At 44.2% G+C, this 20,291-nt stretch overlaps 1 protein-coding gene across 1 annotated transcript in view; it reads right to left on the reverse strand.

Moving 5' to 3' along the window:
- AAGAB (alpha and gamma adaptin binding protein) overlaps positions 1-20,291 on the reverse strand; it is a 38,427-nt gene that overhangs the window by 11,639 nt on the left and 6,497 nt on the right. Inside the window, exons 2-5 of the mRNA XM_038766820.1 lie at positions 10,329-10,519; positions 10,126-10,222; positions 9,694-9,783; positions 8,404-8,487 (exon numbers count right to left, since the gene is read on the reverse strand). Of these exons, the coding sequence (XP_038622748.1) occupies positions 8,404-8,487; positions 9,694-9,783; positions 10,126-10,222; positions 10,329-10,519 (462 nt within the window). The remainder of the gene's footprint in view (positions 1-8,403; positions 8,488-9,693; positions 9,784-10,125; positions 10,223-10,328; positions 10,520-20,291) is intronic.

A 20,291-nucleotide genomic window follows, 5' to 3' on the forward strand; every position in this document is an offset into this window, starting at 1 on the left:
GTACAGTGCTCCGCACACAGTAAGTGCTCAATAAATACGACTGAATGGGTGAGAAGAGTAGGGCATCCTGAACAGAGTCTTGTGGGAAATTCACACTTAAGGGATGAGAGGCAAAGGAGGAGCCGGTCGACGAAACTGAAAGGAGCAGTCAGAGAGGTGGGAGGAGGATTCACACAGAACCTTGTCAGGAAACTGAGGCCTGACTTTATGTAACTTTACATCCATCAGTCAAACACATGGCCCCAGCAGTTACATACCACTGTACTAGGTACTTGGGGTACTTAGAAATAGCTATCAACCGTGCCCCTCAAGGAGCTCATGATTGAAGAGGGAAGACAAGATAAGCGAAACATAAAGATTAAGGGCAATTTGGTGGGCACTTATTACGATGATGTGCAGGGGAGAATAGTCAATCGTTATGTTAATAGGGCAGAAAAGGGGGAGGAATGGGGGAAAGTTTCATGGAGAAGGCTGTTTGAGCTGTGGTAAAGGAGAGAAGAGCAGAAGTTCACTGAACAGGACATGTGGTGGCCCTGTGTGTTTTGGGAAAAGTTCAGAGGTGGGGAGGAGTGGGGAGAGACCAGGTGTAAAGCAGTAATCCCCAAAAAGGTAAGCTTGATTAGAAACGAAGGCAGGGGTGTTGCTATGGAAGGTGAAAGAGAAGGCCAGACGTAATCGTGAAGAGGGGGGCTCCAAAAGTGAGAGCCTTGGAGAAACGCACAGTGCCTGTCAGTCAGTCAGTAGAATCCGCTGTTGGGTAGGGACCGTCTCTATTTGTTGCCAACTTGTACTTCCCAATCACTTAGTACTTCCCAAGCACTTAGTACAGTGCTCTGCACACAGTAAGTGCTCAATAAATACGATTGAATGAATGAATTTATTGAGCGCTTACCATCTGCAGAGCACTATACTAAGCTCACGGGACCTGTATTTGCTTATCAAAGAAGTTGGACACAGACCCCGATAAAGCTCCATGGCGGGATTTACTGACATCTTGCCCAGGCCCTCCGTGGCCTGCGGGTCGGGGCACTTGGGACTGTGCATTAATGCCGTTAATAATTATAATAATTACAGTACTCGTTAGAGCATTTACTACATGCCAAGCACTGTTGTATAGCTTTGCTCTTCCTTGACTGAAATTATGCTTAGGTTTCTGATTACAAAATTGGGTTGTGAGCAGGAACCAGCTCTATCCCTGCTACAAGCTCATTTTCCTAATCAATCAATAAATCCTATTTATTGAGCACTTACTGTGTGCAGAGCACTGTAGTAAATGCTTGGGAGAGTTCAGAAGAACTGAGTTGGTAGAGATGCTCCCTGCCCACAAAGGTACAGGAGAACAGCGGTTGGGTCAAAATCACAACCAGCACTTTTTAAGCTCTATGTGGGCAGGGAACGTGTCTACCAACTTTGTTCTCTTGGACTCTCCCAAGTGCTTAGTACAGTGCTCTGCATACAGTAAGCACTCAATAAATACCACTGATTGATTGGGGGCCCCACACTCTCAAACCTGAGCACTTGGACATAGGTATTAATGCCTGTCTCCCCTTCTGGACTGTAAGCTTGTTGTAGGCAGAGGACCTGTCTATGAACTCTGTTCTTTTGTACTCTCCCAATCGCTCAGTACAGCCCTCTGCATACAGTAAGTGCTCAATAAATACTGTTGATTAATTGGGCCCCTTGCCCTTTCATTCCTGAGCATCTGGACGTTGGTATTAATGTCTGTCTCCCCCTCCAAACTGTAAGCTCTTTATAGGCAGGGAACCTGTCTTCCAACTCTGCTCTATGTACTTTCCCGAGCACTTAGCACAGTGCTCTTGCACACAGAAAGCGCTCAATAAATACGATTTACTGATTGAAGCAAACGACCAGAAGAAAATGGAGCTCCACATCCCTTTCCCAACTTCAATGCTCTTGATCTCCGTTTCAGTACTGAAACTATTAGTCAGTCAGTCAATTCTATTTATTGAGCGCTTACTGAGTGCAGAGCACTGTACTAAGTGCTTAGGAGAGTACAATATAACGATATAATAGAAACATTCCCGATATAATAGAAACATTCCCAGCCCACAATAAGCTTACAGGCTAGAGGAGGAGACAGACATTAATATACATAAATAAAAATACAGAAAATTACAGATATGTACCTAAGTACATATGTACGAGGTTAGGATGCTAAGACTAGTGTGGGAAACAATTCAAATCCTTGTAATAAATGGACATGGGCTACTTTCAAGTACACAGTTCTGACCACAAAACCACCCCACAGCCTCAGAGACAGGTAGAGGGTCACCCAACTACACTTTTGATTTATCAACATTCCTCCTTTGAGCTGTGGCCACGAAGTTGTCATGTGGAGGAAATTGAAAGCCAGACATTGGGTGGCGGGGTTTTTTCTGTGGGTAAATGGATTTAAGTTGGGGCCTTTTCAAAAGAACTGTCGAGATGGAAAGGGCGTCCTAATTTGAATTCATTTCCTGAACCATTTGTCGAAATGAGTTTATTGCGTGGTGGAAACTCAGGCAGAATTCTCAGGAGGACTGACCTTTACCATGCATACAGTGCTGTCTGGGGATTTCCTCCATGAAGAATTTAGCACGTGACCAGGTTCCTTCGCTTGCATAACTTAATGCACCTCAGCAGAGCACAGGATATAAAACCAGGAAATAACAAGTTGGCACCAAAGTTACATCTCTACACCGGAAAGAAACTGATTTCCACCTTTCTTTCTAGATTACCGCTTTGCCTGCAGTTGCTCTGCTCTGAGCCTGTCCTTTCGGAAGCTGCTATTTTGTAATAATCATAATAACTATGGTATCTGTTGAGCACTTACTATGTGCCTGTTCTAAGCACAGGGATGATACAAGCAAATAAGGCTGGACATAGTCACTGTCCCACACGGAGCTCACAGTCTTCATCCCCATTTTACAGATGAGGGAACTAAGGCCCAGAGAAGTGAAGTGGCTTGCCAAGGTCACACAGCAGACAGGTGCCGGAGCTGGGATTAGAACCCAGGTCCTCCTGACCCCCAGGCTGGTGCCCTATCCGCTAGGCCGGGCTGCTTCTTGCAAGCCACCAGAATGGAGACAGACGCTTCCTTTGGTGGAGGACGGTACTTGGTCCACCGCTTTGCCCACAAGAAGCACTCGATAAAAACCACCCATGGATTGATTTTCACTCTATGGGCACTGAGAACAGATGTGTAAATATTTGACAGGTTAGATAGCACTGTGGTGGACTTCCAGTTACTGGCAGCAGCAAAAAAAAAGGTGCTCTATGTCTGAATTCAACCCCACATTCCAGACGATCTTTGTTTCCGATGAAGTTTATTTAAGGAAATGAGCAAACAAACCCAGAGCCTCAGATTTATTAATTGCCCTCAATCAAGTGTTATTAAGCCCTTCCTCTCTAAGCGGCAGGACCGGGGAGCAACAACAGCCTAGGAAATTGGTGCCTCTTAATTTCTAGTGTGGCTCTCCTGCTGATTTGTCTCTCAAGCTGGGCCGTGTTTATTCTGCTGCTGGTCCCATATGTGGGATAAGAACGGTACCAACTGCCCTTACTTTACAGAATGACACCCGCTCTCCTCATTCAATCTACTGATCGATAGTATTTATTGAACGCTTACTAGGTACCGACCTCTGTACTAAGTGCTTGGGAGAGTTTGCTATAACAGGGTTGGGAGACACGTGCCCTGCCCACAATGAGCTGAAATCACCTCCGACCTCTGTCATGTCCTCTGACCTACTAATAACGCTGGGGAGGTTACAAGGTGATCAGGTTGTCCCACGGTTGGCTCATGGTTTTAATCCCCATTTGACAGATGTGGTCACTGAGGCACAGAGAAGTGAAATGACTTGCCCAAAGTCACACAACTGACAATTGGCAGAGCCAGGATTTGAACCCATGACCTCTGACTCCAAAGCCTGTGCTCTTGCCACTGAGCCATGCTTCTTCTATACTAGAAAGGAAGGAGTTCTAAAAAATATGACGCTTGTAGAGACTAGGAAAGGGAAGGGGTGGTTTTGGTTTTTTGCTTTTTATGGCATTTGTTCAGCACTTATTATGTGTCAAACATGAATAATAACGATGATGGCATTTATTAAGTGCTTACTCGCCCCCTCCTACCTCTCCTCCCTTCTCTCCTTCTACAGCCCAGCCTGCACCCTCCGCTCCTCTGCCACTAACCTCCTCACTGTACCTCATTCTCACCTGTCCCGCCCCCATCCCCCAGTCCACGTCCTTCCCCTGGCCTGGAATGCCCTCCCTCCATGCATCCGTCAAGCTAGCTCTCTTCCTCCCTTCAAAGCCCTACTGAGAGCTGACTTCCTCCAGGAGGCCTTCCCAGATTGAGCCCCTTTTCCTCTCCTCCTCCCCATCCCCCCGCCCTACCTCCTTACCCTCGACACAGCACTTATATATATATTTGTACAGATTTATTACTCTATTTTACTTGTACATATTTACTATTCTATTTATTTTGTTAATGATGTGCATATAGCTTTAATTCTATTTTTTCTGATGATTTTGACACCTGTCTACATGTTGTTTTGTTTTGTTGTCTGTCTCTCCCTTCTAGACTGTAAGCCCGTTACTGGGTAGGGACCGTCTCTATATGTTGCCGACTTGTACTACCCAAGCGCTTAGTACAATGCTCTGCACACAGTAAGCACTCAATAAATATGATTGAATGAATGAATGAGTGAATGAGTCACGGACTGTTCTCAGTTCTGGGGTAGGTACAAGCTAATCGGGTTGGACAGGGTCCCTGTCCCACATGGGGCTTCCAGGCTCAATCCCCACTTTACAGATGACGTAACTGAGGCTCAGAGAAGTTAAGCGACTCGCCCAAGGTTACACGGCAGACACGCAGGACTAGAACCCAGGTCCTCCTGACTCCCAAGCACATGATCTATCCACTAGGCCATGCTGCTTCTCTGTTCTAAGTGCAGGACTGGACATGGTTAATTTGGTCAGATAAAGTTCCTGTTCCATGTGGGGCTTCCAGTAGAAGTAGGAGGGACAACAGAAGGGGTGGTTCTGAGAGGAGTATGGGATGGAGGATGGGGAGGAGACATTGGACTGGTTTTAGGTTTGGTTTACGATTGTTTTTTTTTTTTATCTCAGGCAGTCAAATGATAGGTTACTCTCCATGCCATATACATTTACGTTACTGTGTGGAAATATAGCTACGTTCTCTGTGCCTCAGTTACCCCACCTGTGAAATTGGCATTAAATTCTACTCCCTCCTCCTTAGATTAGGACAGAGACAGGGACTGGGTCCGACCCGATTAACTTGTATCTACCCCATGGTTAGACCAGTGCATGGCACATAGTAAGCGCTTAACAAGTACCATACTTATTACTATTATTACTGCTGACGAGGTGGGTGGAACCAGCAGAAATACTGGGTGGCAGAGACCGCAGCCACTACCAAGGCAACCTCCTCATCAGGCTGGACCATGATGCCGGGCACGGCATCGACACCAGACTGTGATCATTTGGGCCACAAAATAATAATTATGGTATTTGGTAATAAGAACAATAATTATGGTATTTGTTAAGTGCTTACTATGTGCAAGGCACTGTACTAAGCACTGGGGTGGATACAAGCAAATCGGATAGGACATAGTCCCTGTCCCACAGAGGGCTCACAGTCTTCATCCCCATTTTACAGATGAGGTAACTGAGGCCCAGAGAAGTTACTTGCCCAAGGGCACATAGCAGACAAGTGGCAAAGCCAGGATTAGAACCCATGACCTTCTGACTCCTAGGCCAATGCTCTATCCACTAGGCCATGCTGCGTCCCTAAGCAGGTACTACGTGCCACGCACTGTTCTAAGCGCTGGGGTAGATACAAGGTAATCAGGTTGGACACAGTCCCTGTCCCACATGGGGCTCACAGTTTTAATTCACATTTTACAGATGAGGGAACTGAGGCCGGTCATAGAGCGGGCAAGTAGTTGAGCCAGGATCAGAATCCACATCCTCTGGCTCCCAAGCCCGTGCTCTTGCCATTAGGTCATGCTGCTTCTTATTACGTTGTATGGACAAAACCTGTGTGCACTTTGCAACGTCCTGCACCCCTGGCTCAGGTACTTACAGGTGGCGTTCTGGGCCCCAGTGGGAACTCGACCCATAGGGATGAGAGAGTGCAAGCAGGCCTGGGAGTCACGAGACCTGGGTTCTAATCCCAGCTCCATCACCCATCCGCTGGGTGACCTTGGGCAAGTGACTTCGATCACTTAGTACAGTGTTTAGCATAGAGTAAGCACTCAATAAATCCAACTGAATGAATGAACTTCTCTGGGCCTCAGTTCCCTCATCTGTAGAATGGGGATTAAGACTATGAAACCCAAGAGGGACAGAGACTGTGTCTAACCTGATTTCCCTGTATCTACCCCAGCACTTAGAAGAGTGCTGGGCACGTAGTAAGCGCTTGACAAATACCATTCAGAAAACCAAACCCACTTACACTAGAATCAATTCCTTCACCGAGGTTCTCAGCCCTGAGGCCTCAGACCGAGATTAATCAATCCATCGATAGCATTGAGCGAGTGCTTACTGGGTGCAGAGCACTGTATTAGACACTTGACAGAGTACAATCCAACAGAGTGGGTAGACGCAATCCATCTTCCCACAATCAGCAATCAATGACTCCTTGTGAGATGGGGACTGTATCCAATCTGATTGTTCTGTAGGTACCCCGGCGCTTAGCACAATGCATGGCACATGGTAATTGCCTAGCGAACACCACAGTTATTATTATTACTATTTTTTAAATAGTATTTGTTAAGCCCTTATTATGTGCCAAAGCATTGTTCTAAACATTAGGGTAGATACAAGGTAATCAGGTTGTCCCAAGTGGTGCTCACAGACTGAATCCCCATTTTACAGATGAGGTAACTGAGGCACAGAGAAGTTAAGTGACTTGCCCAAGGTCATACAGCTGATAAGTGGTGAAATCGGGATAAGAACGCACGACCTCTGACTCCCAAGTCCGTGCTCTTTCTACTGAGCCACACTTCTATCATTATCATGATATTACCATTATTGTTATATTTAATAATCCTCCAGACTGTAAACTCATTATGAGCAGAGAACTTGTCTGCTAATTCTATTGTACTGTCCTCTCCCAAGTGCTTAGTTCAGACCTCTGCACATAGGAAGTGCTCAATAAATACTGCTGATCGATTGTTGGATTAACCATGCAAGGGTGGGGCTAGTGGCTGAGAGCTCCTTGAGGGGAGGGACCAGGTCTACCAACTCTCCCAAGCACTTAGTACAGTACACCGCACGGTCTAAGCGCTCAGTAAGTACCATCGATTGGGGACCCAGGCTCAGGCCCACCCAGAGAAGGGGGAGCAGCACTGCCACCCCCTCACACACCTCAAAGGCTCAGGCATTCATTGGCATCTCTCCTGTGTGCTGACTGGGACTCTAGGCCGGGTAACGTGTGTGTGTGTGTGTGTGTGTGTGTGTGTGTGTGTGTGTGTGTGTGTGTGTGTGTGTGTGTGTGTGTGTGTGTGTGTGTGTGTGTGTGTGTGTGTGTGTGTGTGTGTGTGTGTGTGTGTGAATCAACCAACCTACCAATCACTAGATGGTATTTACTGAGCACTTACTATGTGCAGAGCGCTGGACTACACGCCCTGGAGAGGATGATACAACAGAGTCAGCAAACACGTTCCCTGCCCATAATGAGCTTACAGACTAGAGGAACAAACATTAATATGAATAAATAAGAGATTTAAGAGGGCTTCATTGGGGCATGCTGACCCCAATGGAAGTCGGCTACCCTCTGTCCAGGCAGGGATCCCCACTTGACAATCTGCCATTTGTCTGCCATGTGACCTTGGGTAAGTCACTTACTTTTGGTTGTTGTCGTTTTGTAATGGCATTTGTCAAGTGCTTACTATGTGCCAGGCACTGAACTAAGTTCTGGGTGCAAGCTAATCGGGTTGGACACGGTCCATGTCCCACCACATGGGGGGGTCACAGTTTTATTCCCCATTTTACAGATGAGGGAACTGAGGCCCAAAGAAGTGAAGAGACTTGCCCAAGGTCACATGGCAAACAAGTGGCAGAATCAGGATTAGAACCTAGGTCCTTCTGACTCCCAGGCCCGTGCTCTGTCAGCTAGGTCAGACTGCGTCTCTTCATTCATTACATTTCTCTGGGCATGGACTTCTTACTCTGCATCTCTTTCCAGGATTAAATTTGGTCTCTCCAGAGTTGGCGTCTGATGAATAACCAGATCATTTCACAACCCAAACTAGTCACAGCCCTTGAAGATGTTACATCCCCTCTTCCAGTTGACTCCTACCACCGACAAAACTGTAATCTGTTCAGACGCTTTAGCCTGCTCAAGGTTTCTTGGAGTCACAGGGGAGTGTAATTACATACCACTCTTCATCACCACATTGGACCAGACGTTGGCATTTAAGGCTTGAACGATTCGCTTTACTCCCGTAGACTCCGGGAAGTCATCTGATTGAGGAAACACATGGATTTGACTTTGAATAACCCCAAACCATGTTACCTGAATAAATGTAGTTTTTAAAAGCGCTACCCGCTTAGGTGGTCAGAAAGCTCTCATTTCATACATTGAATCTTAAAATCAGGATCAGTTCTTTGGTAAAAATTTTAAAGTCCAATTGGTAAGACAGATAAATTTCCTTCAGTTCTTTGGGAGTCCTGGGGAATGTGAAATCGTACAAGCGAAGCAAGCCCAACACTTTCCTAACCCCTAATCAAAGAGTCCCAACATCATGATCTCTGCGGCTTGGTTCAGGTACAAAAAGAAAACACTTAATTTTCTGTCTAAACCAACTGGGTGGCCTCATCGAAAGAGGCCCTCCCTGTGGGTTTAATTTCTTCAGGACTTCCATTAACAGTTCTGTCGCAGCCAACCGAGCTGAGTAGCTGCGGTTCCACAGACTGACTTCTCCACACCAGGACTCTTCTTGATTCCACTGTTATTTGCTGAGATTTGAGGAGATGATTCAGAGAGTTATGGTTTCGGTTTCTGACACTGGAGATGACCTAGATTTCAGACAGTGTGTTTGTGTGTGGGGAAGGGGAGATGGGGGAATTTGAGGGAAGTTGAGTTAGAAAATAAAAAATCCAACATTCACTTTAAAGCAACAAGTTGCCGAAAAGTGGTTTCACAAGAACGGCTGAGGGAGGAAGAGCCAATGAACCAGAAACACTTTTCCTACGATGAAAAAAAAAGGGACTTGAAAAATTTAAAGGAAAAGTCATTCTTTCATTTGAGTTTTGTCCCCTTCCCAGCTGGCAATTTTTCTTCCCCAAGGAATGTATTTTGCAATGGATTCAAGTTGACTCATCCTCATATTTTCATAGGTTTCAGGGAGGTTCATACTATTACACTCCAGTGAGGAAAAGCAATCACACCTTAACCCATTCCCCCATCCCAATTTTGTTTGGGAAAGACAGAAATGAAGGCAAAAATCTTCCTACTGGGGGGGCAGGGAAGGACTCTAATCAGAAAACATTCAAGACACCTTAAAAACTTTTGTTGAGGCCCTATGGTCAGATTTGATTGAATTAATTCAACCATCAAGACTATTTTTGTGCCTTTTCTAATGCTCATGCCCTATACATCAGAATTGTTTTCCCCACTATGTACTGAAGTAATCTCTTGCAACTGTTTCTTAACACAAAAATACTTACCATCCTCATCAGGTAATTCCTCCGGGTTGAGTTCTACCAATTCAAAGCCATGCTTGATGCACCATTCTTGAGCTTTCTGTCGGCTTACACCTAAAACGGAAAAAGAAGAAACCATGAGGATCCCGGAATCTGGAGAAAACAAAATAAGACTTGAATGCAGCTTCAGAAAACCACTGCTCTCTGCTCAAGTAAGTTCTGTTTTCCCTGCTGAATTTCTTTCAAGTTTTATCTGGAACAAGAGGACTCTCTTGAAAGTGAAAAAACAATTCCTCAAAACACAAACAAGGTTCATTTTTTTTTTTAAAGATGAAAATGGCTGTCAAAAATCAGAGGAATCCTCTGGTCAGCATTGGCTGATTTGTTAAAAAATAGCAGCAGGCCTAACGAGAAATTGGCAAATTTGTCTACTACAATCTTATTTTAGCACCATACCATCTTCAGACACTCGGTCACAGACCAAAATCATCACTTCTGGTAACCACTCCTCGGCCAGGGGAAGCCATGGCGAGACACCGTCGAGACCCGATTTCTAGAGGGGCAGGAGGGGGAGAAAAAAAAAATCAAAAAAGGAGACTGTAAAGGTAGTTTCCATTAACAAGAGCAAGCAAACTAAAGAAAGAAAGCCGAGGCCTTACTAGTGAGCTGTCAAAATAGACGATAAAGGCTTGGACAGACTCCGCAATCTCTGAGGTGACGAGAAATTGGTTTGGCACCACACACAGGTTGATGTCTGCAGAGTAGTATTTATTATCTAGAGTCCAGGGGTAAAATCTGACGCCTTCGTTGGTAAGCACATCTGCATCGAGATCTTCTGTCCCAAGGATGTCTAATAAAATGATACAAACGTAGCATCTAAAATAGATGTGGTAATAAACGTGATCTTAAAAATTATTGAACAGAAAAATAAATGCCTAGTAGACTGTAAGCTAGATGTGGGCAGGGAACGTGCCTGTTATACTGTTGTGCTGAACTCTCCCAAGTGCTTAGTATGGTGCCCTGCACTCAATGAGCACTCAATAAATACAATAGTGACTGGCTGATATTTATTTGCTAAGCACTGGGGTAGGCACAAGATCATCAGATAAGACAGTCCCTGCCCCTACCTGGGGCTCACAATCTAAGAGAACAGAATCAATCAATCAATCATTGGTACTTCTTCAGTGCTTCCTATGTGCAGAGCACTGTACTAAGTGCTTGAGACAGTAGAATACACCTGTACTCTTGTTGGTAGACAAGTTCCCCATCCACAGTGATCTTAGAGTTTAGATGGGGGGATGAGGAACAAATCCTTTATTAGGTTGGTTTGGAGCACTCAAAGTTTTTTGTACACTATTTGTTGTATAAAACATGCCATTTATTATTTTTTTAATCCTATATTCCATGCAACAACTAAATTTGTGAATCTTTGGATATTTGCTACATCGATCATGAAATAACATTTGAATTTGTACACCTAAAAATTATGAAAACAACCAAATTTTCTATGCAAGTCACACTATGTCTAGAAAATAGACTTTTATTTCCTAATTACACAGAGGAAGTCATTAAAGGCAAGTTTGTGATTTATAAAGGTGAAATTTTAGTTCCCCCAACACAGGATTGTAAGCTCCTTGAAGATAGGGATCACGCCTACTAACTCTATTGTATTCTCCCAAGCACACAGTACCAAGCTCAATAAATACTGACCGATCATCTACAGTATGCGATCATGTTTCTGTAATTCTGATATAAGATGATCGTATCCCATCTGGGGCTCACAGTCTAAGTAGGAGGGAAAACAGGTATCAAATCATCATTTGCCGATGAGGGAACTGAAGCACAGAGAAGTTAAGTGACTTGCCAAATGTCATATAGCAGGTACGTGGCAGAGCAAGGATTAGAACCCAGATCCTCTGACTCCCAGGCCTGTGTTCTTTCCAGTAAGCCATGCTGTTTCTCAATCATAACTACATTGATGCATCTGTCTTACTCATCTATAATTGACTGAGTACACAGTTTTGGCTAATTTTGGCCTCAAAACCAATCCCCCATTTATTAAATTACTGGCCTTATTAAAATCACATCTCCTCCAAGATGCCTCCCCCGAGGCGTCTTTCCTCTTCTCCCACCCACTTCTGCATCGTCCTTGAGCTTGGGTTTGCTCCCTTTATTCACCCCTCCCTCAGCCCCATAAACTTATGTAAGTAGCCATAATTTATTTACTCATTCACTCAGTTTGCCCCATCCTATCTCACTTCACTGATCTCCTACTCCAGCCCAGCCCACACGCTCTGCTCCTCTAGTGTTAGTTTCCTCACTGTGCCCCGATCTCATCTATCTCGCCGCCAACCCCTTTCCCACATTCTCCACCTAGCCTGGAACTCCCTTCCCCTCCACGGAAGCCGGACCACCACTCTCTCCACCTTCCAAGCCTTTTTAAGGTCAATTCTAGACTGTGAGCCTGTTGTTGGGTAGGGACTGTCTCTATCTGTTGCCAAATTGTACTTTCAAGTGCTTGGTACAGTGCTCTGCACACAGTAAGCACTCAATAAATACGACTGAATGAATGAACTCCTCCAAGAGGCCTTCCCTGATTAAGCCCCCTTTCCCCAGCTCACTCTCCCTTCTGTGTCATCTGTGCCCCTGGATCTGTGACCTTTGGACATCTGCCATACACCCCAACCCCACAGAACTTATGTACATATCTTTCAATTAGATATTATAAATTATTTATTCATATAATAAATTATTTATTCATATAAATGCATATCTCACCCTCTAGACTGTAAGCCCGCTATGGGCAGGGAACCTGCCTGCTAGTTATGCTGTATTACTCTTTCCCAAGTGCTTAGTACAGTGTTCTGCCTATAGTAAGCACTCAATTACTAACCACTGATTGATCAATTTATATTAATGTCTTTCTCCTCCTCTAGACGGCAAGCTCCTTGTGGCCAGGGAATGTGACTGCCAACTCCACTGTACTGTCCTCTTCCAAGCGCTTAATATGATGCTCTCACACAGTAAGCACTCAATAAATACCAACGATGTATTGATCATTACAGTGTTCCTATGAGAAAACTTGTTCTGATGAGCAAGGCTTCAACTAAAGATGGATTTTTCAGGAACCAATTTGTATAATGTCTGAGGGGTTCCTGCACAAACACAGTACTTAGGGATAAATGCCTATATTATATTCATGGGTGATAAATTATTAGAGCCACTGACCTAAATCATCATCATCATCAATTTCTTTTCCTGAACACTGGGCCCTGTACTGAAGTCTCGGGGTGGGTACTGGAGTAGCAAGACACGCATTTTCTGCCACCACTTGTCTGCTGGGTGACCTCGGGCAAGTCGCTTCACTTCTCTGGGCCTCAGTTCCCTTTACTGTAAAATGGGGATGAAGGATTCAAAGCTTTACTGAAGGTACATCTCCTCTAAGAGGCCTTCCCAGACTATTCCCCCACTATCCTCTTCTCCCATTCCCTCCAGCATCACCCTGTCTAGCTCCCTTTGCTCTCCCCACCCCCACTCCCAGCCCCACAGCACTTATGTGCACATCTGTCATTTATTTATTTGTACTGATGTCCATCCCCCCTCGCTGAACTGTAAGCTCATTGTGGGCAGGGAATGTGCCTGTTTATTGCTGTACTGTATTCTCCCAAGCGCTTAGTACAATGCTCTGCACATAGAAAGCACTCAATAAATATGATTGAATGAATGAATGAACAGGGACTGGGTCCAACCTGATTAGCTTGTATCTACCCTAGCATTTAATACAATACCTGGCACACAGTAGGCATGAAACAAGAACCATAAAAAATAAAAAGCTTAAAAACTACCAGAATCAGTTTAAGAAATCACAGCCCAGCTGCTGACCCATAACAGGATCATTTTAATCAGGCTTGGGTACCTCTCTGATAACTGGCTATTGGGATATCTGGATCATCAATCAATCAATCATATTTATTGAGCACCTAGCATGTGCAGAGCACGTGGGAGAGTAATAACAATAATAATGGTATCTCTTAAGCACTTACTATGTGCCAGATACTGTACTAAGAGCTGGGGTGGATATAAGCAAATCAGGTTGGACACAGTCCCTGTCCCATATAGGGCTCATAGTCTTAGTCCCCATTTTACAGACGTGGTGAGGCACAGAGCAGTGATGTGACTTGCTTAAGGCCACTCTGCAGCGATCAGTGTTCCAGGCTTTCACTGCTCAGGTAGGGCTATTTCACATAAACAGTAGATCTCAGCCTATCCTCTGAGAGAAATGATTGGCTTGTTTTCTAACAATCTGTTCTCTCTTCCTTAATAACAGTCAATCAGCTGCCCTGCCTTTCACTGAGGACGGAGACGAGGCCGGGTGGGACATCAGGAGCAGGAAAAGATGAGTTCTTAAAATCAAAGATCCTGGTTTCGTGGAAACATCTCAGGAAAAAAATCCTTCGATCAAAATCCACACTGAGGTCAACGTTCATTTTCCAAACCCCTGTCTGGGTTCAAGGTAATATGTGGTCGTGGTGGGCAGAGAATGAACGTGCCTGCCAACTCTGTTGGACTCCCCCAAGCTCCATAAATACCACTGATTGATTGATTGGTGTGGTTACTTTCTAAGGGCCAAACACTGCAGTTAGGAAAGCTGTCCTCTCCAGGTCCATCTGTGTCTGGAGCACCAGAATGGACTTAGGAGATGATTTCAAGAGAAATAAAACAAAATCACTTCACCAGGAAAGCTGATAGGTCACCTGAGGGTAATGAGGGTAAATGCCATCACGCTAACTTAACACCAAATTCTTTTGGGCTCAAAATAGAATATTGTGTTTCTTGCAGATGGAGAAGGGGTGGCCAACACTGTCTCCCTTCCTCTCTGCACCTCCCCAGTCCACATTTTCAGGCCTCCTGGTGACAATTTGCCCAATAAAACTAAATTGAAGGCTTTGAACAAGATGACTAGTGGAGCCAGTGAAATGTGGGACCTTTTTGCTCACTGCATAGTTTCACTGTCACAATGACTACTCAAACTCTGTTAGCACAAACTGGAGAAGCCTACTTTCTCTGAGAACATAGAGCTCATCTTTTCCAAAAGAACAGAAATTTGTATTTAAAACCACAGGGAGGGGGCTGTTTTGTGTGCATTTTATTCTAAGAGGGGGTTGAGACAGAAGTGGACACCGAGCATTAAACAGCATTAAGAGAAGTAGCATGGTATAGTGGATAGAGCACAGCCTGGGAGTCAGAAGGTCATGGGTTCTAATCCTGGCTCTGCCACTTGACTGCTGTGTGACCTTGGGCAAATCACTTTGCTTCTCTGGGCCTCAGTTACCTCATCTGTAAAATGGTGATCAAGATTGTGAGCCCCACGGGGGACAGGGACTGTGTCCAGTACAATTTGCTTGTATCCACCCCAGCACTTAGAACAGTGCCTGGCAAACGGTAAGTGCTTAACAAATATCAGAATTATTAATTATTATTCCATTTCAACTTGTTTTAGTAGGGACAGAAATCAAATAATTTTTTTTATTCATTATTCATGCTAAAAGCTTAATTTGCTTAGTGGGCTTTCCATCCGCTTCTTCATTTTCCTTCTGATCAAATCATTTAACCAAAGCTGCATTTAGACTTGATTATCACAGCTAGGCCATGATAGGGCTGGAAAAGTGAAAATCAACTTGTTTCAGTTCTTGCTGCCTTAGAATATCATTAAATATCAAATTTCATAAGTCTAAATGCCTCCACTCAGGAGTTTTCTGCTGTCACTCTCCAGCTGGTTTTGGCAGTACAGTTGGTTTAGTAAATAAACCAATAAATTGAGAAGTGTCTAAAAACAGTAAGTATATGTGTGAACCCCATGTAGAACAGGGACTGTATCTGATTATCTTGTATCCTTACCCCAGCACTTAGCACACAGTGTTTAACATGTACTAAGTGCTTAATATAATTACTAATGTTATCTTATTTTATTAACACATTATAATACAGTTATTACTCCAACACCGTTTTAGGAAGGAGCTACCAAACAGCATACCTGCTGCTTATCATTGGGAAACTAAAGGTCATATCTGTTTCAAAATTCAGTGCTTAGTACAGTGTCCTGTCCTCAGAAACCTCTTAATACTATTACTACTTCTTGAAAGTAACCTCAACCCCTTTTTCTATGCTAATTACCTCCAAACTATAATAATAAAATAACTCTACGAAGCACCATCCTAAGGGCTCGGGTAGCTACAAGGTTATCAGGTTGAACACAGTCCCTGTCCCACATGATGTTCATGGTCTAGGTAGGAGGGAGTAGGGTTTAATCCCCATTTTATAGCTGGGGAAACTGAGGTGCAGAGAACGTAAATGGACTACCCAAAGTCACCCAGCAGAAGAGTGACAGAGGCAGGATTAGAACCCAGTTACTCCGACTCCCAGGTCTGGGCTCAATCTGCTAGGGCCACAACTATATCCAGGATGTGGCCCCAAGGACATGGGAACCCATCGGGGAAATAACTGATGGGAGCAAAGGATCCCAAAATTGCACCTCTGGATTTTTAGTGTTTACTTGTCTAAAATGAGTCACAGATTTCTAAGGCTTTGGCTAGACGCATTACATAAACATGGGCATCGGGCTCCTTTGGACCCCCTGCCAAGCCATGCTTTGCATGGTTCTTCCAACTTTAGCAGAGGACGCTGCCCCCTTGATAGAGACCGCCTTCTCCTCTTGGTGTCCCAGACCGTCTAGTTTTCCTTGGCAGCCACCTGCTGGAGCGAAACTATATTATTTTTTTCCTTTTTCTCTTAGAAAAAACACAAAACTTCTGGGAAGCAAACTGTGGTTTTTCAGGATATTTTTCTTTTTCTTCATGCCAGCATTTTATATTCTGGCCAAGTGAACGAATCCCTTTAGATGAAATAGAAATATGTGACGTAGCAGTGGGATTTTGGGGACATAGCGTTGAACAATTAGAGTAGGATTAAGACTGTGAGCCCCATATGGGACATGGACTGTGCCCAACTTGATGAGCTTGTATCTACCCCAGTGCTTACAGCAGAACCTGGCTCATAGTAAATTCTTAAAAAGTACCATTTTTTTATAAAAAGGTTTTGAGGATAGGAAGAGGGAGGGGGCTTCACCTAGGAGGCAGGGCTAGATCTGGGGGTCAAGATAGTTTGCTATCTTGGCTGCAAGCTTGTTGTGGGTGGGGAATGTGTCTACCAACCCTGTTGGATTGTGCTCTCCCAGGTGCTTAGCACAGTGCTCTGCACAGAGTACGCACTCGACAAATCGATGGATTATTTTCACCTCGACTCAACTATTTCATTGTCAGAATCAAGAGATTGAAAGCTGACATGCATGAATTGGAGTTCTAGAAGCAGGGTGGCCTAGTGGATAGAGCACAGGCCTAGGAGTAAGAAGGACCTGGGTTCTAATTCTGGCTCTGCCACATGTCTGCTCTGTGACCTTGGGCAAGTCATTTAACTTCTCTGTGCCTCAATTACCTCATCTGTAAAATGGGGATTAAATCCTACTTCCTCCTACTTAGACTGTAAGCCCCATGTAGGACAGGGACTGTGTCTGGCCTGGTTAGTCTGTATCTACCTCAGTGGTTAAAACAGTGTTTGGCACGTAGTAAGGGCTTAACAAATATCATTAAATACCCCCACACACCGAAGGATGGGTAAAAATATTAACTGCTGGAGTTCTCTGATGTGCTTATCTGGCATGGGTTGCTGGGAAATTAATTGGGAAAGAAATTTTTGAAAGGGGATTTTAGGAGGGTTTTGCAGGGGGGCTTTGGAAAGGGAGGCAGTTCCAAGTTAGGACAACAGTGTAGCACTTGAGGGGAATGTGGTGGTAAAAAGCTGCCGTTAAAAAAGAAAAAGAAGTAGACAGCAGGAATCGGGGAAAAATAGGGAAGAATGGCAATTGGATTTTTTAAAAAAAAGGTCGCGTTAGTGGGCAATGAGCTGTATCATCGTGGGCACAATTTCAGGAAGATGTTACTCAGTTTGATGCTGCCCCCTCTGTTAGTTTGCAGCAGTTGTTAACTATACTGGCTACTCCCTAGAGTTCTGAATAGATCACACGGCTGGTGGAGGGTCTTTGTAAGACAAACGGTTATATTTAAAGGCTCAAACCATACCGATACAAGGCCACGGTTCAGACTTTATGCAGACAGATGTCAGGAAATTCAAAACTGTGATTCCCAGAGCAACCATAACTCAGCCCCTGATAAATAGCTCATTGTGTCCTGGTATGCGATAAATCAATCAGTGGGGGGAGAATTATGTTTGCAGTGGGAACACTAACTTCAAATTCCCTGACGTTGGATCATGTCAAATCTCAGCACTAACACTGTATGAATGGAGGTGAAGCTGGTTTATTTATAACGTTTAATTACCCTCCTCCCCGCAAAACCCTAATCATTCTTCAAATTCAGAGTTTCACAGCCCTCAGGGTTTCCTATACTGGAGTGGAAAGTTTTCCAAACTGAAACACAGGAAGCTTGGGTAACTTTTCTTCTGAAAACTGCACAGAGCTGGGCACCTTAAAGAGGGAGAAAGTGATCTGAAGGAGGAAGCCATCTAAGGCCTTACATATTGACTTGTGGCTGCCTTATAGCAATTGATTCCAAACCACATTTCTATAACTATATCTATGGCATGTGCCCATCACTGAGTTAAGCCTGAAGTGAAAATCCATTCAACTCCTAATCTTCTGAGCTTTAAGAGTCCTGGATGAAGATACTCATTTAGGGGGAAAGGATTCATACCCTAATCCTTGGATAATACAGATCGTCAAAGCTATTTGGTTTCCAAGTGGTGATTTCTCGGAAAGTGTTATTTAAATAAGGGCCCAAGAACTGAGGTCTCGCAAGCAGAAGCTACTGTTGCTCTACAACAAGGCAATCGTGCTAAAGATCCATTTTTCAGCCACTTCACATGGGAACAGTTGTCTCAACTCAATAGCGGAAAACAGGCTAACTAAGGAGGAAGCAGCATAGCATAGTGAATAGAGCACGGGCCTGGGAATCAGAAGGTCATGGGTTCTAATTCCGGCTCCACCATTTGTCTGCTCTTATGACTCTGAGCGAAGCCACTTCACTTCTCTGGGCCTCAGTTACCTCTTCTGTAAAATGGGGGTTGAGATTATGGGCCCTACATGGGACAGGGACCATGCCCAACTCGATTTGCCTGTATCCACCCTAGCACTTAGTACAGTGCCTGACACATAATAAGTGCTTAACAAATACCATCATTATTAACTAAGACACTGACATGAGACAGAACGTGGCAGGGTGAATCCCACTCTGCCATTTGTCTGCTGTGTATACTTGGGCAAATGACTGCACTTCTCTGTGCCACTGGAAAAATGGGGATTAAGAATGGGCTGTGTCCAACTCAATTAGCTGGTATCTACTCCAATGTTTAGTATAATGTCTGCACATAGTAAGCACTTAATATAAAAAAAACCCACCTAAAATAAAAGACTTCAACACTCATGTCACCTAGGCACTTAAGAGCTCCTCTCCTTCTCACCCAACACTTGTGTACATTTTTTTAAACTTTGTTTCTTCTCCCAACCTTTTCATTTACTTAGTGTGTGTGTCTCTCTCCTGCTAGATTGTACGGCAGGGAGGATGCATCATATGCTCTCAAACATTTAGTATAGTTTTCTGCAAAGAGTAAGTCAAGTACCACCCTTATTCAGTCTGACCAATGGTTCAACCAGTTTAGGATTCTGTGATAACCATGAGTTTTTCCTAGGGGCCCTTCACCATTGGTCTGGGTTGGGCCAACTTCACCAGAATGTCACTTGGATGCTGCTTGCAATCCTGAGGTGAGGGCCCTGGAGGAGAGAGCTTTTGAAGAGTTTAGAAATCTAATATATTGGCATGTGAGCTTGTCGTGGGCAGGGAATGTGCCTACCAGCTCTTTTGTGCTGCACTCTCCCAAGTGCTTAGAACGGTGTTCTGCACACAGTAAGCTCTCAATGAATGCCACTGATTGCCTGATTGTTTCCCTGCATGGGCTGCAACCAAGACACCCAGAATTCTCAGGAGAAGGGACTGAGGAAGGAAATAACATTTGAAGGTTCTGAAGGGCCATTGGCTTGGCCCCTTAGACTGTGAGCCCAATGTGGGACAGGGACTGTGTCCAATCTGATTATCTTGCATCTATTCCGAGCCTTAGTACAATGCTTGGCACATAATAAGAGCCTAACATCATCGTCGTCATCATCATTATAATGTGGCATAATTATTATTATTATTATATGCTTAAAATCTACCTGGGAGTAATGTCCCTGTGGGGTACATGGCTGAGTATTTGATTTTTAACACCTTCATCTCAAGTGTTCTTTTTTTGAAGGGAATGAACTTTTTGGGTCCTTAAAAGAAACTGGTGGCCCAGAAGAGTTCATTCATCTTCAAAAAACTAGTAATTCATACCTGGTAAGTAGCTTATTTACCATGAGTGCAGGCCGATTGTTCATTTTAAGTTTTACTCTTAAGCTCTTTCTCCATTTTTGACCTAGTTGTTTCATCCACAAAAATTACAATTCAAGGATTTAAATCAAGCTGGCATCATTAAATACAAAAATGAGAAATTCAATGCCCTTGCTTCATTGC

The sequence above is a fragment of the Tachyglossus aculeatus genome, chromosome 26 (assembly GCF_015852505.1).
Source record: "Tachyglossus aculeatus isolate mTacAcu1 chromosome 26, mTacAcu1.pri, whole genome shotgun sequence".
NCBI classification, from domain to species: domain Eukaryota; kingdom Metazoa; phylum Chordata; class Mammalia; order Monotremata; family Tachyglossidae; genus Tachyglossus; species Tachyglossus aculeatus.